At 41.0% G+C, this 26,235-nt stretch overlaps 1 protein-coding gene across 3 annotated transcripts; it reads left to right on the top strand.

Moving 5' to 3' along the window:
* Positions 1–683: 683 nt before the first annotated feature.
* On the top strand, positions 684–25,400 carry PTBP1 (polypyrimidine tract binding protein 1). 3 transcript variants are annotated; one of them, XM_056518007.1, is made up of 15 exons: positions 684–833; positions 4,671–4,701; positions 13,289–13,358; positions 14,881–15,053; positions 15,282–15,428; positions 15,973–16,140; positions 18,230–18,340; positions 18,467–18,638; positions 18,814–18,885; positions 21,494–21,627; positions 23,285–23,318; positions 23,735–23,827; positions 23,910–24,126; positions 24,205–24,282; positions 24,381–25,400. In XM_056518007.1, the coding sequence occupies exons 1-15, from the start codon at positions 826–828 to the stop codon at positions 24,511–24,513; spliced, it is 1,641 nt and encodes a 546-aa protein (XP_056373982.1). In that variant the 5' UTR covers positions 684–825; the 3' UTR covers positions 24,514–25,400. The 3 variants fall into 3 exon arrangements, with proteins under 3 accessions (XP_056373982.1, XP_056373980.1, XP_056373981.1); XM_056518005.1 differs by lacking the exon at positions 684–833 and adding an exon at positions 1,176–1,503; XM_056518006.1 differs by lacking the exon at positions 684–833 and adding an exon at positions 1,177–1,499.
* The last annotated feature ends 835 nt before the right edge of the window (positions 25,401–26,235 follow it).

The raw sequence follows: 26,235 nt of genomic DNA, 5'->3' as shown, positions 1-26,235 counted from the left end.
AAAAACCTGTGCAACATTGAGCCAAACTGGTCACATTTGTGGCATAGTCACATTTCTACCATGCGGAACGTACAGTGAAATTCTATAACAATGTGCTAAGGGTAGGTTCATAGCTATACCTCAAACAGATGTAAGAAAACAAACCCAATTTAGCTCAATGTAGCATACATTTGTTTGTGGTATATGTGTGCATCCATTTTTACCATATACTCCATACCGCACAATACATTAGCAATATACTTCTATGGAGAAAGAAACACATACCACAGCAAACTATTTTTTTTTTTTAGTACATAAAAGTAGTGCATGCAGAATTTTGCTACAAAAAAAAAAAAAACAATTGTACACAAACGTACAGGGAGGGGATATAAAAAGGTCCAAAGTAACATACTTTTGGCAACTTTTACATAAGAAGTCTATAGGTATAGAATAGCACACATTTAGGTACTGTTTAGTGCTATAGTATAGACGTGAAGGATCCCATAACCAAGGAAACTAGCAAACAGCCTCCTGCTCCTAACTGAATAGTCGGTAGCCATGACACAACACAGCCCCAGCCAGATACAACTCAAGCCTCACAACTTCTTTCTGTGGGAGTGCCATTGCTGAATGACGCACCTTAGCTTGGCGGGAACGCTGGGGGCGGCACCCAGTGGCATAGCCCCGCCTCTGCTTCTAGACGAGCAGCTCCAACAACCAATATCCTCCACTCTCTTTGCGTCATCAGTCCGGTCGCCATTTTGAGACTCTATATGAGGCGGTCGCTTGTACTTCCTTAGTTATTACGGCACCTCCTCTTCGAACCGGGTGGTTCTCGTGTGTGTCATGGAAGGGTGAGTTGGGTTACCTGTGGCACACACCTGGGCATTGTTCTCCGTCAGGACCATAGCCTGGTGGTGGGCTGAGGGGGGTTTAGAGAGACTGGTTGGGGGGTGCTTGGTTTTGGGGGCTCTTTGAGGTAGTTGAAATGTTCGGGGTATGGTGTCGGCGCTGGGGGGCATGTACGGTGTGGTGAGGGTGGCTTTTATACTGCGCGGGTAGTTTGGTGTAACTTCGCCCAACTTGCTGTGTGTGTGGAGGATGTGCACGTCGTGTGGGAGATGATGTGGCAGTGATCGCTGAGGGGACTACCCCCACTCCTCCACCCATGTGTCCTCCAGGAAGTGCCCGGGCTCCATCTTGCTTTGCATACGTGGTGCTTTGTGCACTCCTTACCTGAGGCTCGGCCATGCCCTGGAACACCTATAGCCTCCCATCCCCGCTGCCTGGCCCTGAGCAAAGTTCGACTCGTCTCCCCCTCCCCCCTCAGGCTTCCGCCCCATTGTCTACTCATAAATCTACTACTCCGCTGCTTTATGGCCGGGCGTGAGCACATCACAGGAGTCTTATCAGATCCTGGGCAATGACCCTCTTCACTGCCCCATGCTGGCTCTTCTGTGCTCCACCCATTGTAGATATCCTGAGGAGCTTCATGTCCGCAGGGATCATCCAGCACGAAGGCTCGTGAGAGGATCACATTACCCCCCCCCCCCCCCCCCAAATATCGGATGCCCAGTATATTTAATAGGAAATTGTGATCTTAGTGTGTATGTGTGTGTGTATATATATATATATATATATATATATATATATATGTGTGTGTGTGTATATATAATTTTTTTTTTTGTGTATGGAGATATATAGATATAGAGAAGTTCCACCTTTAAAATTGATATGGAACTTAGGGGGGAGAAATCTGATTCCATGCTAGTGTCATTGCCCTTTGTCTACACTGTAAAAATCCTTCATAGAGCATTTTTCAGTATTGTGTAGTCTAGTGATATCATAGACGTGGACCTCCTAGATGTTGCAAAACTACAACTCTCAGCATGCCCGGACAGCCGTTGGCTGTCCGGGCATGCTGAGGGTTGTAGTTTTGCAACATCTAGAGGTCCAGGTTTAGGAGACCAGTGGAGTAGACTTTATTTTATATATGTGGTAACTTTGTGGGGCCAAGTCTGCATGGATTTCAGCTGCATTACTGTACATCAAAACACTATGCTGATCATGTATACGACAGGAGATAAATTCATTTAAAAGGGTATTCCAGTGGATAACTTTTATTTTCATTTTTTTTTAAATCAACTTGTGCCAGAAAGTTAGACAGACTTGCTTTAAAAATCATAATCCTTCCAGTACTTATCAGCTGTTGTATGCTAAAAGAAACTCAAGAAAAGAACTTCTTTTGTGTCTGTCCACAGTGCTCTCTGCTGACACCTCTGTCCACATCAGGAACTGTCCAGGACAGGAACAAATCCCCATAGCAAACCTAGCAAATAGAAGTGACTTACAAATCTTGCACCATTTGATTTGAAAACATTATATTTTTTTTTTCCTTCGAAGTACCCCTTTAACTTTCAGGCACCAGTTGACTTAGTTTTCCACTGGTGTGCCCTTTAATGGTCTAAACAGTCAGTGACTACTTTTGGGCTACTTCCCACATGTATAGGTCTAGCTGCATTCAATAGCACAGATCACTGTAGTAGACCATAGGTTAAGCAATCTGCATGTAACCACCAATCACAGCTCAGCTTTCATTTTACCAAGGCTCTAGAAGATCCAAAAGCAGATCTGTGGTTACTATGGTGGAAACCAGACAGCACCAGTTTCAGATGGAATGTATAGTCGTGAGCTGGCAATGTTTGGGCTGTTAAAAGAGCTCCAGATAAAAGTGAACTTATTCCTGACTTGCAGTAAGGAGTGCGTGCGGCAGACTGCACACGCACCGTTCATTTCCATGGGAGCGCCAAAGACGGGTACAGCACGCTGGCATCATCTATGCTCCCATAGGAAGAAATGGAGTATATGCAGTCTACCTGTAAACCACATGTGCTCCTTCACTGAAAGCCGGGGCCTCCCCCCCCCCCCCCCATGACCAGCTATTTATCCCCTATCCCGTGTATAGGTAACAAGTTAATTTTGGCTGGAGTTCTAATTAAAAGGAATGGTCCTGTGACTGTGCGCTACAGTATATGTCTGCATATTGCTTTTAAAGGATTGCTGATGTATATCTAAAACATACAGCAAGAAGGCATTGTGAATCCAGCCTACAGCAGATGCCAACCCTTCATATGTTGTGGCATTGATGGGTTGTGAAAACATGTCTCTTTACATAGTTACCATGGCAAGTTATTAAAACTCTCCATTACTATGCCAACTGCAGTCCCCTGTAAGGGTGCGTTCACACTACAGAATTCCTGCGGAACTCCGCGAGTGGAATTCCGCAGTGTGAACGTAACATTAGTGTGAATGGGTCTCCGAGACCCGTTTACACTGCGGAATTTCCGCGGCGGACAATTCCACTGCTGAAATTGTTCCGCGCAAAGAAAGAACATGTTCATTCTTTGCACGGATTCCGCGAGCACTGCATAGCCGTCAATGGTGACGGCTCGGTGCGCCCGCGGCCCTAGCGCTGAAGTATCTTCGGCGGCCAGGCGGAATCCGCAGTGTGAACGCACCCTAAGATGCGGTGTTGACCACCTATGTGATATCATTGTTGCTGGAAAGTAGCAAGTTGGGGTTAGACAATGCCACACAAGGTAGAGCTTGGCATTGTTCTTTAAAAAATGAAGGGAGAGGAAAACCTGTGTAGGAGAGTGGTGTGGTGGCCCAGGGCATCCGATCAGATTGCTTGTTTCATTTGTAAAGAGGCCTGTGAAGAAAATCTGGTTACTATGAGCAACTGAACCATACTTTTTCGGCACAGGGTTTGATAAATCTCCCCCTAAGAGCAAAGTGTGCTAGGTAAGAAAGCATTGAGGAAAGAGGTTGGTCTATGGACCCTTGGCTTGACCTACAATAAGACTATATTCAGACTTTGCAGTTGTGGTGTGGTTAGGGGTGTTTATTTTTTCAAATCTAGATTTAATTATTCTGCATTTTTAATGGCCTCACTGGTGCTAGCTGTGCAGTATCAACTGCTCCTTCTAAACAGACCTTTAGGCCATGTTCACATGTTGCAGTTATTACCACATTGCAGAGATTGAGCTAGCCTTCTCATACTTATATATGAATCGCATGTAGCTGCCATGAAACAGTACAAAAAACAGATGTGGTTTTATGCAAATTAGTTTTTTGGATGTATAACTTGGCAAAAAGTGCAGTACAATGCGGCGTAATGTACAGATGTTGTCCAGGCTTATACTTTTTGCATGCACAAAGTTGCTTACTCATATCCTGTTACCATGTTGGGCTGAGATTAGGTTGTGCAACTCTTAAATTCCTTAAGCTTTCTGGAGGCAGCTTCAGTCTTTGTCCTGTGCTTGTGTATACCGGAGTTTAGAACCAGTTTGACGGGCAGCAATAACAAAGCATTTCCTGTAGATGCTATCATGTATTCTAGGTGAGGGTGTAAGCTAGTTGGAGCAGGACTCTCTAAATTTTTCTGCCACCCTATGACCCTCATCGCTGAATATCCCCACACCACCATGATTAACCATTGCTTGCAAGTCAGATGAGCCTTGAGTGCAGTTTTGTTGTTCTTTGCTGTACTCCCTTATGTCCCACTGACCACTGAGCTAGTCTTTGAGGCAAATAAAGCACTAGTATTGCTTAACTGTACAACATCTAAATATATTATTGTAAATGATCACACTTCTAGCTCCTAACTTTTTGTCTTTTTCTGTTGACAGCATTGTTCAAGACATAACAGTTGGTACTAAGGTAAGAACAATGTCCTGTCTTAATGTTTTAGGGAATAAATTAGAGGTATGGGTGTCTCATGGGCCTCCTGCAGAGTTATGTTTAACTTAGAGGTCTTTGTGCCGGTTGTTCAATGTCCTGTAAAATGCAGTTGTATAAGGCTGCTTTCACACTGCTGTTAGGTGTGTGTAAGAGTTTGACTGCCGTTGACTGGGTGCAATAGCAGTGTGAAAGAAGCCTAACTTGTGTAGCACTAAAATATGCCATTGGATTATCGAACAAAGCTGTCCTCTAGGTCAGTGTTTTTCAACCACTGTGCCGCGGCACACTAGTGTGCCGTGGGGAAAAAACACGTGCCGGGTGTTTTTGCCGCGGGACATCTGTGTCCCGAAAGTTGCTTTCGGGACACAGGGATGCCTCGAAGTCCCTGTGGCCCCACATTTACTTTAAAAACGCGGGGACCGCCGGGAGGTCACTGACGTCCCATGCGTGCGCCCATAGCAACAATCGCAGAGGACCGGAGCAGCGAGGAGGACGCCCGCGGTCAACTTGGTAAGAGATACCAGCGGCGCGTCCTGGGACCTACTGCTATAGCCGGACCGGAGGAGCGGTGCTTGGAACACCGAAGTGGGGGAAGTACAGGCATGCAGCCTTCAGTAACATTGTATCGCTGAAGGCTGTATGTCTGTGGGAGGAACTATACTGGGCCTAATGTGGGAGGAACTATACTGGGCCTAATGTGGGAGGAACTATACTGGGCCTAATGTGGGAGGAACTATACTGGGCCTAATGTGAGGGAACTACAACCTAATATGGGGGTAACTATACTGCCAACCTTATATATAGTCAATATAGGCCAGTGTTTCCCAACCAGTGTGCCTCCAGCTGTTGCAAAACTACAATTCCCAGCATGCGCGGACAGCCAAAGGCTGTCCGAGCATGCTGGGAGTTGTAGTTTTGCAACAGCTGGAGGCACACTGGTTGGGAAATACTGATATAGGCACAGTTAAAACATTTTTTACATTTTCTAATGGTGTGCCTCGTGATTTTTTTCATGAAAAAAGTGTGCCTTTGCACAAAAAAAGGGTGAAAACCACTGCTCTAGGTGATGGTGTTAGGGCTGCATGAGCTAGGTTGGCTGCCCTGTTACCATGGCATTAGTAATTATCACTCTTGGTTGCCTTCCAAGAATGGGATTTGAAATGCCTGTCTTCTGTGGTTTATCAGTTGCAGAACGTGGTCCTTCTGGTTACCATACCACATGTGCCAATGGGCTATTGGTGTCTGGCTATGGGGAAAACTTCAGTCTAATACATAGCTTAACTTGCTTTATATAGCTTAAAATGGGGTTCTCCCTGGATTTCTCTGGTTGTCTTGTGCTGTAGTATATAGGTACGTTCACATGTTAACTTGCGGGAGTTCTGCTGCAAGTGTCACTACCTTTTACTTCAATGGGCCTGCCAGTAGCCTGCAAATCTGCCCCTCTCGTGGATTTTTCATGGAACCTTTGAACTTAATGGTTACAAGACTTCTTGCTGCAAGCTTGTGAACATACCCTTACGGAGTTCAAAGCTGAATCCTAGCTTTGTTCAGAGCTTGGTAGCAGAATCTGTTTTATTAGTTGAACCTGAACAGACGAAGCATATTTGTCAGATCCTGCTAAATAGATAAAAGATGGAAGCTACTAAAATCAATGGGATTTGTTGGGTGAAACAAAGACCTAATTGTTTCATCTTTATTTTTTTGCCACAAATCATACTGGTAAGCCATAAAAAATAACTTCCTAAATAGTGCATTGCACTTGTCTGGTAAAATGTTGAAACCCATTAGACCCCATTAAACTTGGGGCTAGAGATGAGCGAACTTACAGTAAATTCGATTCGTCACAAACTTCTCAGCTCGGCAGTTGATGACTTATCCTGCATAAATTAGTTCAGCTTTCAGGTGCTCCGGTGGGCTGGAAAAGGTGGATACAGTCCTAGGAGACTCTTTCCTAGGACTGTATCCATCTTTTCCAGCCCACCGGAGCACCTGAAAGCTGAACTAATTTATGCAGGATAAGTAATCAACTGCCGAGCCGAGAAGTTTGTGACGAATCGAATTTACTGTAAGTTCGCTCATCTCTACTTGGGGCACCATTCTTGTAACTAATCTGTTACAGGTACGAACCCAGTCTACTTTTCTAGCATGTAGAGATGACATTAGAGGTTTACCACTCTTTAGAAACTGTATGGCAAAGTATTGTAATCATTAGTAAGATTGTTCTGTCCTATTATGCAGTCCCATCCCATCCTGGGTAGGACAGCTCCCCAATCCATACTATGGCTTCCTATGGAGGAGTACATGACTCTGCCACTGCTCGAGCAGGGAACACTGGTGCAATGAGAGGATAATTGGACAGAACAGGGCTAGAGTAATGGTCAGAATGCTTTGGCATAAAGTTTCTAAAAGGTGGCCAGCCCCTTTATCCTCCCCAGTTTCAGTAGCCTCTTCGCTATTAATTGGTGAGCACTCTTGCTTGAAGCAATGTTTGGGGAGTGTTTGTGATGCTGCAGTCCCTTTCAAGCGTTGGAATGCTGCCTCACCCAGCATTTATTGCAGGTTTATTTTTCTAGGTGTAGTCATGGAAGTCTTTTGTGTTGGTTTACAGAGGGATAATGGTGTAAAGGTTACTGCCTCAGGCTCTTCACCCAGCAATTACTGAGACTAGTAGACTGCACAAGGTATTTGAGCCTTTTAAGACTGGCTAAAATAGGATTCTGTGCCTGGTAAAAAAGGGTACAGAAGTAAAATGCAGTCTTCTGTCAATTTTTTTCCCTATAAAATGATTGAATATGAAATCCCCCTCTCAATAGAGCCCTCTACTGGTAAAGCATTTTTTTTCTTGCTCTACCAATAGCCTCTTATCGTGCAAAGCTAATAACTGGTATCTAGTTGTTATAGTAACACGCAATGAAGAAACTGTTAAACTGCCATGTGAATGCAGCCACTTGTTAAATACTTACTGGGATAGTGATATCCAGTCCACAAACTATCATACAGTACAGGCAAACCACTTCCTACATGTTGTGTAATATGGCATCTGGCAGCCCTCTGGTGCTCAGTTGGCTCCCTACATTTGTGTACAGTACAATGCTTTTTGCATTTGTGCTGTAGGACCAGCGGAGTCAATAATGCTTCGAACACTAATAAAAAATTTTTTTTTTTGTATTTTCGTTTTTTCCTCCTCCTAAAATCCATAACTCTTTTTTTATATTTCAATCTACAGACCCATATAAGGGCTTGTTTTTTGCGTTACCAATTGTACTTTGTAATGAAACCTCTCATTTTACCATAAAATATACGGCGAAGTCCAAAAAAATTTTAGGGAGGAAATTTAAATGACCAGCACAATTTTGCGCATTTTGGAGGGTTTTGTTTTCACACTACACTTTACGGTAAAAATGACAGGTGTTCTTTATTCTGTTGGTCAATACAATTAAAATGATACTCAATGCTAGATACTTTTATATTTTTGTACCGCTTAAAAATCGCCTGTTTTGACCACCTATAACTTTTTCATTTTTACGTATATAGGGCGGTATGAGGGCTCATTTTTTGCGCCGATATCTGTACTTTTTATCGATACCACATTTGCATATAAACTTTTAGATATTTTTTTTTAATAAAATGTGACAAAAGCTGCATTTTGGATTTTTTTCGTTTACGCCATTCACCGTACGGGATAATTAACATATTTTTATAGTACGGACATTTACGCATGCGGCAATTAAAATTTTTTACACTTATTTTACTTTTTATGTCCCCATAGGGGACTATCTATAGCAATCCTTTGATTGCTAATACTGTGTAGTGCTATGTATAGTACATAGCACTGATCAGTATTATCGGTCATCTTCTGCTCAATCTCAGACCAGAGCAGAAGACCCCTGGAGACCGCCGGAGCCAGGTGAGGGCACCTCCGGCTGCCATGCTGGATGATCGGATCGCCGTGGGCGATCTGATCATCCATTCAAAGTACCGCACTGCTGCAGATGCCATGATCTGTATTGATCGTGGCATCTGAGGCATTAATGGCGGACAGCCGCGCGATCGCGGATGTCGGCCATTACGGGTGGGTCCCCGGCTGCTACCAGCAGCCGGAACCTGCCATGTATGATGCAAGCACCGTTCTGATGCTCACGGTCATACACAGGGCGTAAATTTACGTCCTGGTGCGTGAAGTCCCGCCAAACCAGGACATCCATTTACGTCCGTGGTAGTTAAGGGGTTAAAGCAGAGTTCATGTGTGCAAATTGTAGCCCACTGGGCATTCTACTTGGTTGCTAGAGCCCAGCAAAGTTTGTCTCCTAGTTAACTGGGGGGGGGGGTAGAGGAGTGACTAACTGGTAAAGAGCCAAGCTATGCTGGCTTTTAGTAGCCCAAGGGATCGCCCACTGGATTCCAAAGCATAATTGGCATATCCTTTTAAACTTTTACCACTGAAGTGGTCATTAACCCCCTTAAAGACAGCCCACTTTAAGGACACAGCCAATCTTGTGTTTGCATTTTCCTTTTTTCCTCCTCGCCTTTTAAAAATCATAACTTTTATATTTCCATGTACAGACCCATGTGAGGGCTTGTTTTTTGCCTGACCAGTTGTTGGGGAAACTTTACTATAAAATGTATGGCAAACCCAAAAATTTGAGGAAATTTAAAAGAAAACAAATGTTTCACATTTTGGAGTTTTATTTTTGCACTGTACACTTAACTGTAAAAATGACATGCGTTCTTTACTCTGTGGGCCAATACAAATAAAATGATTTCATACTTTTCTATTTAAAAAAACTTTCACAATAACTAGTAAAAATTTCCCTATTTTGATCACCTATAACTTTCTAACTTCTCTGTATACGGGGACTCACTCTTGCGTATATCTGAATTTGATCACATTTTATAAATTTTTTTTTTTCTTGGGAATGGATTGTGACCAAAACACAGCAATAATAGACTTATTTTAAGGTTTACGCGGTACGGAATCACTTAACATTATATTTTGATCTGATATTTATGCGCGTGGCAATACAAAGTGTGCTCACTTTTTGGGGGTAAAATGGGGGTGGTTTACTTTTTTTTTTAATTTGGGAGGGTTTTTCACTTATTTTTTTTATTTACTTTCTACACTTTCTATGTCCCCACAGGGAACTATTAATAGCAGACATTTGATTTATGAGTACTGTTCAGTACTATGCATAGGCAAGTACCAGTGCATCAGGACATACATTTATGTCCTTAAGGGGTTTAAATGAGGCACATGGTTTCAGGATCAAAAGCTGTATACAGATATACCCTAAAAACCTGCTGACTGTGAACCCTGTAAATCTATGGACACCCGTCAACACTATTTATATTTACTACTATACAAAAACTTTTCCCCATAGGTTTTTCACAGTCAAGGGCAGTTTACAGAATTCGGTAGTGGTTTAGCTGGTGTACCGTGCCTATTAATAGAATTAGTACACTATTGAGGTACTTCTTGTAATGGGTATAAACATGATCTCTTTTAATTTAAAGTAATTTAATACTTTACTCTTTACTAATTTACAATGGAACTCAGGTTAAATGATACTTCTAACAGCACTTAGAATTGTTACTGAACCCTAGTAGACTTGTATTCTTATACCTGGAGCTGGTAATCCGAACCTGATGCAATTTAATTGTACCTTTTTTTTTTTTTAACCAACCTTTTTTTTTTTTTTGTGGTCTGAAGTACTTGTTTTACTTGCATAGACAAATTTAATTGTTCTGTCAATTTGGGATTACAGTAAAGGGGCATTTAGGATTCTAAATGTTCTATTTGTGCAGCAGGGGTATGTGAAAATCTGTTTCTTATCTAGTGATCAGTAGGGGGTTCCCATTATTCCTACATGTATCTCCTTCCCTGGGCATTGGCAGTCTTTTATTACATATTGGGTGTTTGAGAAAGTTCCTTATATGAATGAATTGGGACTTGTACTGGATTTTAGTTCTTGGTCTATTGATTTATTACAGTGGTTGGTACTATAGAGTTCTTTAATCAGGACTTCACTGGGGACCCTAAATTTCTAGTGTTCTCCAGTAGACTACAGTTTTAGGCTCCTTACACACTGCCTCTGAGCTCCTAAAGGGAGTTCTGTTACAAAATGATGGAAGTTGAGCATGAAAACTCTCCAGCCTGTTTAGGACCCATTAAAAGCAAAAAGCTTAACAGAACGGAGCATATCGGTAATGTGAAAATAGCCTGAACGGCGTAGTTTTGTTTCTATTTACTGTATATGCAGGCAAGAACTCCAGATGTGTTAAACTTGGGAACTCGTCATAGCCTAACAAGGTCAGTCTCCTATAGACTAATGCAGAATCTGTTTAACATATGTATTCCATTATAGCATATGGATCCCAGTGGCTGGGCCTCCTCTGATCAACTTGTGGAGACTGATTGTGCTTGACAATGTGCTTAAAGGGTATTCCCATTTCTTCAATAGGACTATCTAGCCCTAAACTAGACTTCTAGACTTTCTGCTGCTAAACTGTAGGCGAACCCAGTCATTATTTTTGATACAATTTAAGGTGAGAAAATCACAGTAGTAAGATCTCTCAGACCAAAGACTTCCAGAGAAAAATCTATACGATCGGCTAACCCTTCCTGCATATAATGGAACTCATTCTGTTTTTCCTTATGTGAAACATACAGAAGCAAATATATGGGGGAAACTGGAGACATTAGTGTTCAGACATTCCTATCTTTACTGTGTCAATAAACACTACAGGTCTTCTACATGCTCATGGCTTTATTGCTATTTTTCAGGTGTTTTTTTTTTTTTTTTTTCTCCTTCTACACCATCCTTTTGAAATGTACAGAAACTTGGCAGGAAGTTAAGTAAAGAATCTATAACATTCATAACAGATTAACCCCTTAAGGACAAGCCCATTTTCACCTTAAGGACCAGGCCAATTTTATGTTTTGTTTTCCTCCTCTCCTAATAAAATCCATAGCTTTTATATTTCCATCTACAGACCCATATAAGGGCTTGTTTTTTGTGGGACCAATTGTCCTTTGTAATGAAACCTCTAATTTTACCATAAAATGTACCGCAAACCCAAAAAACACAATTTTGCAAATTTTGGAGGGTTTTGTTTTCACACTATACATTTTACGGTAAAAATGACATGTTCTTTATTCTGTGGGTCAATACGATAAAAATGATACCCATGCCTAGATAGTTTTATATTTTTGTACCACTTAAAGAAATCTAAACTTTTTGTACAAAATCAGTAATCTAAAATTGCCCTATTTTGACCGCCTATAACTTTTTCATTTTTCCGTATATAGGTCGATATGACGGCTCATTTTTTTGCGCAGTCATCTGTACTTGATACCACACTTTTGTATATATAGAACCTTTAGATAATTTTTTTATATTTTGGGGAATAAAATGTGTTTTTCTGTACAGATCACAGCATCTGAGGGGTTAATGGCGGACATCCACACGATCGCGGGTGTCGGCCATTACCGGTGGGTCCCCGGCTGCTAATGGCAGCCAGAACTTGCTGTGTATGACGAGCACAGCTCCGATGCTCACGGTTATACACAGGACGTAAATGTACGTCCTGGTGCGCGAAGTACTGCCAAGCCAGTATGTAAATTTACGTCCATGGTTAAGGGGTTAAACAATTGTACTGTGTGCCTGTAGAATTGCTCAATGTCCCTTGACCTACAGAGGCTGTGCATAGTCGGGAAGCATCTTGCAGCTTTATTTGGTTGCAGATAGGCTGATTGGTAGCCAGACCGGGGTCAAATATGCCAGGTGTGTAACTCTGCCTAAACTAGCTGCAACTTATGCCAGAAGTGATGACAAAAGTGCATTTGTCTTCATCAGTTGTTTAGGAACAGGGAACCGGTGTTTGTTGTTGTGCTTGCCAGATAGGGGAACAAATCTTGCTGAATTCCCCTAACTGGAGCTTATGCAGTCTGACACTGAACTCAAGATGCTGGATGAATGAACTGTCCCAATCCAATGAGTGGGATTAGTTCTACAATCGGTGCCAGAGGGAAACCCTTCCAGACACATGTGAAGGAAGCATTAAGGGTGAGGTCACACAGCACATCTGCAGCGTATTTGATGCTGTGGACACTCTACTGACTGCCCCTGAAGTCAACGTCCAACTTTGCCCGAATTTCCTGGTTTGTCTGCTTGTAGCAGCATATTGCTGCTATGAACAGACAAACCAGGACATTTGGGCAAAGTAAGAGGCTGACTTTAGTGACTATTAGTATCGCATCCAAGATGTCAAATATGCTGTTGATGCTCTGTCTGACCTTACCCTTAAAGTGTGTGTATATATTTTATTTACACTTTTAATAATTTTTTTTATATATGCATTACTTCCTTACTAGTTCTCTTCACCCCTTATTATAAACCAGCCTTATTCATTATTTTTCTTTAGTCTGACACAGGATATGGACTTGATCTGCTGTCTTAGTATCTTGACACTACAAATTATGCTTTTATCCACAGAACATCATTAACTTCCTATTCTGTGCTCTGTCTTGCCATTCCTGTCATCTTACACTTTTCTTATTCTCTTTCAGCGGGGATCTGACGAACTTTTCTCTTGTGTTACTAACGGACCTTATATCATGAGCAGCTCTGCTTCTGCAGGTAAAGTTTTCTCTTCTGGGTTTTCTGGCTCTATAATTCATGCATTTCCAATTTAATGGTCTTGAGATTTTGCATTGACTCCAAAAACTATCCTCTACACTAAAGCCTGGAAATTCCTTCATTTTGGGTGGTGGATGCAAAGGGGCAAAGAGGACATGGGCTGCACTTTATCTCCATAGTCCTTTTCTCCCACACAGCAAGTGCCCAGGCAATGTCCTCTTTATTACTGCCCATTGGGTTGCCTGCACCCACCCCGTTTTACTGACAACCACTAGATAGAGGAAATGGGCTGGATTTACCTGGGCACTGAACTTGCCTGGGAAAGGACTGAAGATGAAAAGGAATGCCTATAATTCCAGTGACTAGCCCTATCTAACCATATGCTTATTTACATCCATGTTTTCCAGTAGACAAGTCTGTTTCAAAAAGAGATTATTCAGGAATAGAAAAACAAAGCTAATTTCTTTCCAAAACACCCTGTGTTCAGGTTGGGTGTAGTTCTGCAGCTCCGTTCCATTGAAGTGAATGGAGTAAGTTGTAAATCCACACCCAACTTGGAGACAGATGTGGAGCTGTTTTTCTATTCCTGGATAACCGCTTTAATTCACAGTATTAGTTTGTCCACAAAACACTTCTAACATTTTGAGGGAAATTTTACATCATGGCTTGCATGTAAATTATTCCACCGGACCATAAAATTCTCAGCATATGATTGGCAGTTAAAAACTGAGCATTGCATCCAGGTTGGCAGCATAAATGGTGCAAAATAAGTTGCACACAGGGTTAAAAAAACAATGTCCTCTGCCAGAATTCAATTGTTTGAAACTATCTTTTCAGATGTTTTGTAGCATGGGTAAGCAAAGCTACAGGCTTGTTGGAAAGTGATTCCACTATCCCTTTTTATACTACAGTAACTTGGCTCAAAGCTGGAGCTTCAGTGAAGCCTTGTAGTACCCTGCTAGTAATAGCCATGTTGCATTTGTGATATTTAAATAGGTAATGTCTAAGGGACATGTGAAATAGTTTTTGATTGGTCTTAGGCTCTGCGGAGAACCATACCAATCAGAAGAGAGCCCAGAGAAGCATGCAGCATTGCTTTTCACTACCTGGCTTGTAGCGATCTCTCATTGCTCCATTAGTAGTCTATGGAGCAGCAATACAAAGATCTGAGCCAGGGAGTAAACGGCATTCTTTCTAGGGGTTCTCCTGATCAGTCTGATCTCAATGCAGAGATCCATAGTGATCAAAACCTTTGACTTGTCCCTGAGGCATGTCATACATCTGTATGGGACAGTGATTCTTTTAGTCTTGTGGTTTATAGTCGTAAAAAACATTGTACTGGGTCACTAAATCAGTTGGTTACTGTCATATATGTTCCATCTTGCATAAGCCATGCTGGTTATTGACCATATTGGGTATTCCCTTCCTATACAATTGACCGGTCTTAGATTAAATGGCTCTAGCTGTAGTAATTGAGTACTGTACCTTGCAAGGGGACTTTATTTATATTTATTTTTTGCAGCAAATGGAAATGACAGCAAGAAGTTTAAAGGAGACAATAGATCTGTAGGAGTTGGTTCTAAAGTGATCCATGTCAGAAAGCTTCCAGGGGATGTTACAGAGGCTGAAGTCATAGCTCTTGGCCTTCCATTTGGGAAAGTGACGAATCTCTTGATGCTGAAAGGCAAAAATCAGGTAATACTAGTTGGATGGGTGTTGTCTCAGTTAGAAAGGTCCCACCTACTCACATGATCATGAATGGTGGTTCTGTCACCTGTTTGAAGGTGCATAAACAAAGGGTGGGATCCTAAACATTCTGAAATCTGATGTCTTGTTTTTTTTTTTTTACAAAAGATCACCCGGGCATAGTGTCCAAAATGCTTGACTTTTTATTTATTTATTTTATTTATATATTTTTTTTAGGCTTTTATCGAGATGAACACTGAAGAAGCTGCTAATACAATGGTAAATTATTTTGCCACAGTCACACCAGTGCTCAGGAGTCAACCCATCTACATTCAGTTCTCCAACCACAAAGAACTGAAGACTGACAACTCTCCTAACCAAGCAGTAAGCATAAGTTTTGCATTGATTTGCACATAATGCCTGAGATTGTCCTGTTCAGTTTCATTTCTTGGTAATGTTGATGTATGTTAGAAATTACTTGGGACCCACTACACCTTGTCTTTTTGTGTTAAGGCACGTAATCACTGTTTCATATAAAACTTGTGTATGTGTAATTAAATACCTTAATAGAATGTTAGTCTGTTAACATTTTATGCTCCTATCCATCCTTAGGTTAGTTGGTTTCCTTTCCATGTATTCAACAGCCAGATGTGAACAATGGGAGTTTCAAAACTGGTTAATTTGTGGGTTAAAATCTAACTCCTCTTGGACCAGTTAAGTGTAAACAGTCTGCCATGAGTTGGATACTGTCCCTGCGTAGTAAATGTCTGGCTTAAGACCAGATCTTTCACTGCCAAACTAGCTGCAGTGTGTAAAGTTGGAGACTGGCGGATGTTGATATTGACATTTGCCGTTAAGGGAATTTGTAATTGTTATGGGATGAAGGGTCTCGTCTTAACTAACTTTTCTCTATGTACTTTTTTGATAGAGGGCACAGGCCGCACTGCAGGCTGTGAATTCTGTCCAACCTACTGGTGTTGCATTGTCGACAGCTACAACAATGGATGCTGGCATGGCAATGTCAGGACAGAGCCCAGTCCTCAGGATAATTGTGGAAAATCTCTTTTATCCAGTTACTCTTGATGTCTTGCATCAGGTAAGCTTTGCAAACTATTTGAATGCTCTGTATGGTTTTTAATTGTGCCATAGGTTTCAAAGGATTGTACAGACTTAATGGAGGGGGTAATACATGTGTACTGTATAGGCCACATCAATTTTGAATTCTTCCTTTATAATATGTTTACAGACTCGAAACAAGCTTATTTTCTGACACATTGGGGGAGATTTATCAAACTGGTTGCTGTTTGAAAATCTCTATTCTCTCACAATCACAGCTCAGCTTTCACTTTACCAGAGCTTGATAGCTGAGCAGTGATTAGTTGCTGAGGGAAAATATCTATTTATTCTCTCATACAGTTTGATAAATCTGGGCCATTATCTTAAACCTGTTGGACACATGACATACCTATACACCCTGGCTGCCTGGTACTTGGTGCACCAGAACATACATGTACATCCTGAGTCTCATCCGTACTATAAAGCAAGCACAGAAGCTGCACTCTTTATAGACTGAGTCCTGCTGCACACCAGTTGGTAATGGCAGAAATCAGCCATCTCACAGCTGCCCATCATAACCCTTTTAGATGCTGTGATCCATACTGATCAGTGCATCTGAAATACATGGGGACCTACAGACTCATTGGAGCATCCATCGTGCAAAAGGTGTTAAGTGAATCAAATAGTGGCCATCGGTCTCCACCTGCCTCCCAGCCAGCTCCGGCATTACTGCAATCGTCTTTCTGGCAGACCATAAAGATTACACTGATCATGCATAGCATTGATCACTACTAGCAATCAATAGATTGCTGTAGGGACTTTAAAAAAAAAAGTGAGTTATAAGGTTGAATAAACACTTCCCACAATAAAAAATTAATCGCCCACTTTTCCCATTTTACTTTTGAAAATGCTGATTTTCAGTCAAATCACATCCCAGGAAATAAAAATAATCCAAAAGTCATACGCAAAAGTGGCACGGATATAAAAACTAAAGATCATGGTGCAGAAATGAGCCCTCATGCAATCCCGTATATGGAAAATAGCTCGGGTCAATAGAATAGAAAATGATGTAAACACCAGTATATTTTAATCTTATTGACCCACAGTGCACTTTATGGTAACAATGACACTATGTAAAAGCAAACCCCCAAAAGTTGCAAAATCATGGTTTTATTTCCCACCGTAAATATATATTTTTTATAATGGCCCCTTATTTCACAATAAAATGTGTGGCACATAGGTCTTGTTTTCTGCATGACCAGTTTTACTATGTGTCTGTGGATGGAATAGGAGTAATGGATCTAGAGATGAGTGAACTTACAGTAGTTTGATTTGTCACGAATTGCTCGGTGGTTGCCGACTTTATCCTGCATAAATGAGTTCATCTTTCAGGTGCTCTGGTGGCTGGAAAAGGTGGATACTTTCCTAGAAGAGTCTCCAGCCACCGGAGCACCTGAAAACTGAACTCATTTATGCAGGCTAAAGTCAGCAACTGCTGAGCAGTTCGTGACAAATTGAATTATTGTAAGTTCACTCATCTCTAGTGATGTCATTACAAAGGGTAACTGGTTGTGCAAAAGACAAGTCCTCATACTTGTCTGTAGATGAAAATAAAAGTTATGATTTTTAAAAATAAAATTGGTCTGGTCCTGAAGACCAAAATGGGCTTGGTCCTTAAGGGGGTTAAAAGCAATATTTTGATAACTCTATTTAATGCTACTGAACAGCATTAAACTGTTATCTGTGCTCTGCTTGTTCAGGCAGACTGTAAGCAGAGGTGCTCAAAGTGGCTCTGAGATAAAGGAGACACCTGGTTGCCACTTTAGCTGAATTGGACACCATTATTGCACTGCAGAGGTCCCAATCAGCCCCCCCCCCCAAAAAAAACACATTGGCAACTGTATCTTGAGCTGACTTGATTGACATGGATTGCGGCATCTAAAGGGCTTATGTCAATCATTGTGATCGCTGATATCTGCTGTGTTGACCCTAGCTGGAAACTTGCTTCAAAGAGAGCTCAGGAGGTGAGCTTGCTTAATACATCTTAGTGCGCATGTCATACTATTAGCCATTATGTAAAGATACTTGCATAACCTGTTATGATTTTAAAGTAATGTTTTCTCTTCCAGATATTTTCAAAGTTTGGAACTGTACTTAAGATAATAACATTCACAAAGAACAATCAGTTTCAGGCACTCTTGCAGTATTCTGATCCTCTGAGTGCCCAGCATGCCAAACTGGTAAGGCCTTTTTTTTTTTTTTTTTTTTTTTTTTTTTTTTTTTTTTTTTACATATTAGGTAAAGTGCTTGGCCTTGTTTATAACCAGATGTAGCACTCACTTTCTTTTTCTTTCCCCTCCTTCTAGGCCCTGGACGGCCAGAACATCTATAATGCTTGCTGTACACTTAGAATTGACTTTTCAAAACTCACCAGCCTTAATGTAAAATACAACAATGACAAAAGCAGAGATTACACACGCCCTGACTTGCCATCTGGTGATGGACAGCCTACATTGGATCAAACCATTGCTGCGTTTGGTAAGGATGAATGGGATACATGACTTGCAGTGCAGCTTAAGTGTGTGCAGTTTATTTTTTATTTTTTGGAGAACTGATTGCAGCTGATCATAATACTTATGATGTTTTGTATTAAAACTTGCATGTGACAGTCTTAAAAGGTAACAAATACTAATAGAAACTTTTCAACTCTTAGGAGCCCCTGGACTGATATCTGCCAACCCATATGCTAGTGCAGGTTTTCCACCAGCCTTTGCTATTCAACAAGGTAAGGGTTTTTATTTGATCTTAGATCTTATTAAACTTAAAGCGTACCTGTCAGATAACCCAAAAAACTTATGTTGCTCAGTATCTCATCCTGATGTACATATCATGTCTGACCTATATTTCTTAGAATTAGCTTTATTTCTGAATAACCTTAATGTTGACTAGAATCAGGGGGGGGGGGGCAGGTCCATTTATCAGGTGATAACCACTCCCCTTCCCTCCCTCTCCTCAGTCACTGGTCTGGGGCGTGAGCATCTGTAACCCTTTCCTTTATGGTTTTAGGCTATACACACTGTGCTTACAGCTTTTGCAAAACTACAGCTCCCTGCATGCCCACACATCCTTTGAGTTGTAGTTTTGCAACAGCTGGAGGCATATGATTGTAGTCCCCCTGTATTACACACTGACTTCATTTATTCATACACATGCACATTACCTAGACAACAGATTTACACACCTACATATATAGCCATACTCATATATACATGCAGGGACACTAAACAAAAAAATACTCCATTCAGTCCCCATCTTCAGTCAACAGCTTATTTCATCTGCTCACAGGTAGCAGTGTACTCCCACCCCTTCTCACTGAGGAGACTGTAAACAGTGAGGGAGCCTATCACAGCAGCTTTAGATCTGTAGACCTGTCAATCATAAAGTGGGTCCATGACGTAGGTGATGACGAGTGGACACTGCCAGGCTGGTATGTATCCCAGGAGGCAGTTTTGACTAAAAAATTTCCAGTATTTCATACTGAAAAAGCCAATAAAAGCCATTGCAAAACCTACTGGTTTTGCATGCTTTACAACAGATCAAGTTTTTATATCTGACAGTGCCTAGCTAACCACTTAACTACAGACGTAAATGTACATCCTGGTGAGGTGGTACTTAACACACCAGGACGTACATTTACGTTTTATGCATAACCGCGAGCATCGGAGCGATGCTAGTGTCATGCGTGGCAGGTACCGGCTGCTGATAGCAGCCAGGGACCCTCCTGTAATGGTAGACATCTGTGATCGTGCAGATGTCAGCCATTAACCACTCAGATGCTATGATCCATACAGATCACGCCATCTGCAGCATCGCGGTACTTTGAATGGATGATCGGATCGCCCGCGGCGATCTGATCATCCAGCATGGTGGCGGCGGTCCCCTCACCTTGCTCTGGCCGTCTCCCGGGGTCTTCTGCTCTGGTCTGCGATCGAGAAAATGTGTTATGATTTTTTGAAGGTGAGGAGGAAAAAGGAAACTTAAAAATAAAATTGGCTGCGTCCTTAAGGCCCATATGGGCTTCGTCCTTAAGGGGTTAAATGCAGTTTCATGATTTAGTGCTATGATCTTCAACAAGTTTATCAGCTAAACCAGTGTTTTCCAAACAGGCTGCCTCAGCTTTTGCAAAACTACAACTCAGCATGCCCAGACAGCCAGTTGGGAAACACTGAGCATAAGCAATGACTGCAGAACGAGTTGATTAAAAAAATATTCTCCTGAAAAGGAAGGGGGTACAGTCTTGGCTCATGGAGAAAAATGGGATTCTCTATGGGAACTAAAAAATTGAGCACTCATGTGAGAAAAGGCCTTAAGTATGCCCACCAATTAGGTTTAAAGGAGATGTCCAGTGGGGACTATTCCTATTCCATCCTGCCCAGGCTGCGAAAAAGAGGAAACAAACTTTCACTTACCTTCCTACATTCCCCCAGTGCTCCAACAGCTGATCAGTTGGCCGGGCTGTCTGCTTCCTACTTTAGCCCAGGACATTAAATGGCACTTCAGCCTATCACCAGCCGCAGTTATGTCTCGCGTCAACCGGTGATAGGCTGAAGCACCGTGTGACGTCCCGGGCTAAAGGAAGTAGGAATCAGACAGGCCGACCAATCGGCTGGTAAGTGAAAGTTTTCTTTTTTGCAGCCTGGGCAGGATGGAATAGTCTGCATCGGACATGCTAAGGGTGAGTGCCTTCTCCAATCCTTGTTCCTGCTTGTGACAATTGGGGCTCAGCTTCCCCATTCTGAGCCCTTTTTGCAAATCTCATTCTTACTGTACAAATTGGGCAGTTGTGATTTGAAAACAGTGCTCGTCTTCTTGTCAATGAGATTGGAAGAAAGGATTAAGTTTCAGCTTGCAGCACTATATGGGCTTATGAACACCCCTCTGACAAAGACACCAGAGGAGTTTTTTTTTTCATTAGGGCAAGGAGACAAACTGTACCCTTTATATTTATCTATGCTTGCATAACAGCTGGGCAACTGCCAGCAGTTTGATGTTAATCTGTCAGCTGCAGTTTGGTGGAAATAATGCATCTCTTTAGAAAACAGTTCCCAGATTATGTAACCCTCTTATATTTTAAAATGGGATCCAACCTCTAGTGTTCTTGCTGATTACCGTACTTAAACAAGGTGGCAAAGTTACTATACCTGTCAAAGGATAACTATTTGTATTGTAAAATGTTAATTTGTTACACTACTGGTGTTTAGGATGTATGGGCAGTTTGGAACTTGTTAGTGACCTGTATTGTGTCACTAGAAAAGTTAAAATTGAGTCTTTATATCAAACTGATGTAGTGGCATATATTATATAATTTAAAATTATTTTTTTCTCTCAAACAGGTGTCCATGGAACACTTACACCCCTAACACTCCCATCAGCAGCGGCGGCAGCCGCTGCTGCTAGCAGACTTGGCATACATGGCCTGGGAATTCCTGGAAACTCTGTTCTGCTCGTCAGCAACCTTAGTCCAGAGGTTAGTTCAGTTTGTCTTAAAAGCTTATATATTTACGGTTTAGAGAAGCAGGCTGTAGAGCAGACATGTGTAGGGGACAAAAACTGATGCATTTCATAACATCAAATGATGTGGCCCTCTCTACTTTTATTAGCCAGCACAGCAAAGAAAAGGAATTGTAACTGACTTAACAGTAACCATTACAAACGCAGCATTCTTTGGCTTTTGTTAGCCAGGCAGTGAGATTGTTGTACAGTTTTGGTTAATAGGCAAGTAGACTTGTCCCTATACTATGATGTCCTTACGTAGAGTAGCATATTGAAACAGATCTGCTTTAAAAGTGCAGATGGCCTAAGGCTTGTATATAGCTATAGCTGTAAATTAGTTTGTTGACATTTCCCATAGTGCTATAATCAGTCTGCTGGTCTGTGGTTAAATAACATACTAGCTACTGATTTGAAGAATGCTATATGATGCTGTAAAGCCACTAGTGCTTCTAGTGTTTGCATTTGGGTTTTAAATTCTTCAAATGCCTAAGGAATGTTTCCAGTTTTGGGTGATGTGTCAGAGGTCCAAGTCAATATGTTTTCAAACAGGTTAAACTGTTCAAGCTTATATTAATGAAATATACTTTTAGGTATTATAATTTAATGCAAATGTTTGTTATAGTGGTCGGATTGGCTTAAAGTGACTGAGTCAGATTTTGACCAGGTAATCTGGCTCAATGCAATTGACACATCAATAAGGGAATTAATGGGAATCTGAGTCCACACATCCTTACATGTGCTGTGACATGTCAAAGAACTTCCCCCTAGCACATGATCAGCCCAACTCTTATAGCACTGGGCAGTGTAAAACTGAAGGTTGTAACTGTCACCCTTCCAATTCTACTAACAAGACTTTTCTTGCTACTGTAATCACTTTATAGATACTGATATCTTAATATCTAGAGACAATATTCTAGAATCCAGGTTTTGTGTAATGCCAAGTTAGAATTGGCAGTGCAGGAGTCTGTAATGTTCTGAGTCTTTCTAGAATATTTTTCATGTAGTTGCTATTTGAAGGCTACTCTATAAACTACTAGTCTGTTTTAAAGCCTAATGCTTTACATTAGGAAACTGCCCTAACTTCGTTATGAGCAGTAATGCTAAATAGTGCAACATTATGGTTACATAAAGTGGATATTGTCTCAGACCTTAGATTTTTCTTTTCAATGTATCACTTTTCTCAGTATAAACCTTTTTAGTAACTGTCTTTAAACATTTAATCTAGAAAACTTTTAAATCTTGTGTACTTGTTCCTTTATATATTTACTGACCTGTTTTTTGCTACTTTTTTTTTTTTTTTTTCTTTTTCCTCCCATCCCCTTCTTGGTTTTTATTATACCTTGATCCGGAATTTCTTTGCCAACTGACTGCACGGCATCTTCTGCTTCCTGTTGTGCTTGAAACAAAAACAAACATAAACTATCCCTTCCAAAAAAAATCCCAAACACCCTGCTGTCCGGATCCAACCTATCCTTCAAATATTAACCACCTTGAATATCATCCGTCAACTGCTCCTACCACTCCTCCGGTGACACCTTCCTCGTGGACCATTTCTGCAAGCTGTGCTCTTCCCTCGGCTCCTTTTTCTCTACCCCTGTCCCTCCGCTGCCTTGCTCTGCTGTTCTCTAAAGAGAGTTACACCCCAATGCCTATTTATTCTTTTCGGTATGTTTCGCACTTTATTACTATTCATTTTTTTTCCATTTGTTTGGGTGGGGTCTGCATGCATTTTTATTTTGCTGGGTGGGGTATTTTGCAATAAAGGTGCAGTTTTACTTGTAACAGCATATTTTGGTGTGCATTGGCATGTCTAAATCAGTGGAACTGTACCTTTTCAGTGGCATGCCGAGTTTATACTCAAAACCATAGTAGTTGAAAGGATGACACTTGATGTGGAAAGTTAGCTTGGTAGAGATCTACTACTAACTAGACTTCTAATCCTGAGTTTTCTGATTTGATCAGTAATCCTATGAAACAAATTCAGCATGCCCATGGCATAAGAACTTGTGGTTGTGGGGGAGACTTGTGCTGAAAGTACAGGTTCTTGTTCATTAGCTTATCTAATTGCTTGTTTTTCCAAGGTGTATATGGTGATGTACACAGAGTGAAAATTCTCTTCAACAAGAAGGAAAATGCACTTATTCAAATGGCTGATGGAAACCAAGCTCAACTAGGTACATTTTCATTCCCATTTGCTGTTTTGCCAGTTTGAGATCATAACTGTCCCAATTAAGCTTCTATTCAATATATTTACAGCCATGAGTCACTTAAATGGACAAAGACTGCATGGAAAGCCTCTTCGTATTACATTATCAAAACACCAGACTGTGCAGTTACCCAAAGAGGGCCAGGAAGACCAAGGCTTAACAAAAGACTTTACCAATTCTCCACTCCATCGTTTTAAGAAGCCAGGTTCCAAGAACTTCCAAAACATTTTCCCTCCTTCAGCCACACTCCACCTTTCAAACATACCGTGAGAACCTCTATAGTTCTTATTCTATATAATATAGTGTTCTTATAATATTGTGATTCTAAAATGTCTTTTCTTTAGGCCTTCTGTAAGTGAAGAGGAGTTAAAGCTTCTGTTCTCACAAGAGGGGTGCACAGTAAAAGGATTCAAATTCTTCCAGTGAGTTCTAATAATACTATTGAAAGAACTAAAAAACTTATGCTAAAGCAGTATACTAAAACCTAAATATTTTTCCTCCACCCCTCCGTTTTGTTTAGGAAAGACCGCAAGATGGCTCTCATCCAGATGGGATCAGTTGACGAAGCAATAGAGTCACTCATAGAACTTCACAATCATGATATCGGGGAGAACCATCACCTGCGAGTTTCCTTTTCAAAGTCCACTATTTAAGTTGTGGATGAAAGACTTTTCAGCCCTTTAGAGGGTGACCTAATGTCTCAAAGGGCTCACTTCCATCATTCCAGATAAAAGCCACTTTACAGGATAGAATGCAGCACTCAAGTGTCCTTGCATTCCAGGTTTTATTCCCCCTCCCCCTTTTTTTTTAAGCTTCCCTCCCCCCAAAAGACTGCAATGATAGTTGGGATTATATGGTAGGAATTGACTGGAGGTTTCCCCATAGTTTTATGAACTCCATACTTAGAACGCAACTTGTGTGGCAGTTTCATGCTTAAGGACCAAATGAGGTTTCAGAGGCCAGCTACGAATCCAGTTGTCACTAGACTTGTCACAAGGTGCACCAGGCTTTGCACCTTTGTTTTGAAAGGACCATTTTGAATGCATATCTGCCTATCACATTTTTTACTTTTATTTTATTTTTTTCAAAGACCATAGCTAATGGCAGTGGATGTTTTTCCTAGTCACATGCATGCTGGCTTTCTATGTGCCTATACTTTAATGTGGAATTGTGTTGAATGGCATAAATTTGTATTTTACAGGGTGACAAGCATTCTAATCATTCCTGTACAATGTCATACCAAATATTGTTTTGAAAGGACCCTTACACATGGTACATTCACAGTATTTGTCTGTGTTCAGAAAGCCCTGACTACTGGCATTGTTGAGTGAAACAGTGCCTTACCCCCACACCCCAGTGTCATTGTCTACACTCTTAAATTAATGCTCTTTAAGTGTATGTCCATTCCCAATGCTGTTAAACAAACATACATGTATTTGTATGTATCAAAGTGAGGACCAAATCTTCTCTACCTTCAGTGAAATCTGTTATAAAGGTTGGATCCAAATGCCTTATCTTTATTAAAGGGATATTGCTAGTTGGTATGCTTTTTCCTTAGTGGTGCAACGTGGATGTACAAAATGTTAATGTAAACATTTAGTAAAAGTTTTTTTTTAAATACCTTTCAGATAGTTTTGCACCATTTTACAGTTTCTGAAGTGCCTTTATCACACTGCTAGGAATCAAACTTTAATAGGCTAATGTGAGAGCATGGTAGATTGAAACTGGTCATACTGTTCAAGACAATCATCTTTGAGGGTTAGTAAATACATTACCATAATCTTTCTCCTCTATCATAATCTCAAGTGCTAGAATGGATACTTCTACAATTTGCCATTGCTGAAGGTGTTGTAACGTTTGACAAAGACTTTATACATTGACATCTAGCATTCATAATTTCCTATGTTTAGAAAGTGCCTTTTATGCCACTTAAAAGGAATGTTTCATATACTAAACATATACTATTTTTTTTTTTTTAATCCAGTTTAAGTTAAACATATCTTGATCTATTGCACCTCAACATTCTACTATGATGAGAATGCCGAGAAGCAATCTCCTCCTGAACATTAAGTGGCAGCTTACAGTGCTCAGTGGCCGGTATAAAATTAGATATTTTATTTTGAATCTTCCACCACGCTGTTTGATATGACTTGATTTCAATTAACTTCTGAGGACACATTCACTAGACATTTAGTTCACTGCCTTACTATTAAGAGGCTTTTTTGTTGAAAGCTTTGTGCTATGGATGTCTCGGATGTAAAGCAATGTTGTAGGGAAAAATCTTGCTTCTGCACTCCCTATTGGTGACATATATATTTCCATGACTTGGTCATGTGCTCTCTTCCTTGGGGGGGAAGGGATGTGTGGTGGTTGGA

Source organism: Hyla sarda, chromosome 1 (genome assembly GCF_029499605.1).
Source record: "Hyla sarda isolate aHylSar1 chromosome 1, aHylSar1.hap1, whole genome shotgun sequence".
Lineage (NCBI taxonomy): Eukaryota > Metazoa > Chordata > Amphibia > Anura > Hylidae > Hyla > Hyla sarda.
Note: the sequence above shows the minus strand (reverse complement) of the source record. Positions and strands in the feature narration are given on the sequence as shown.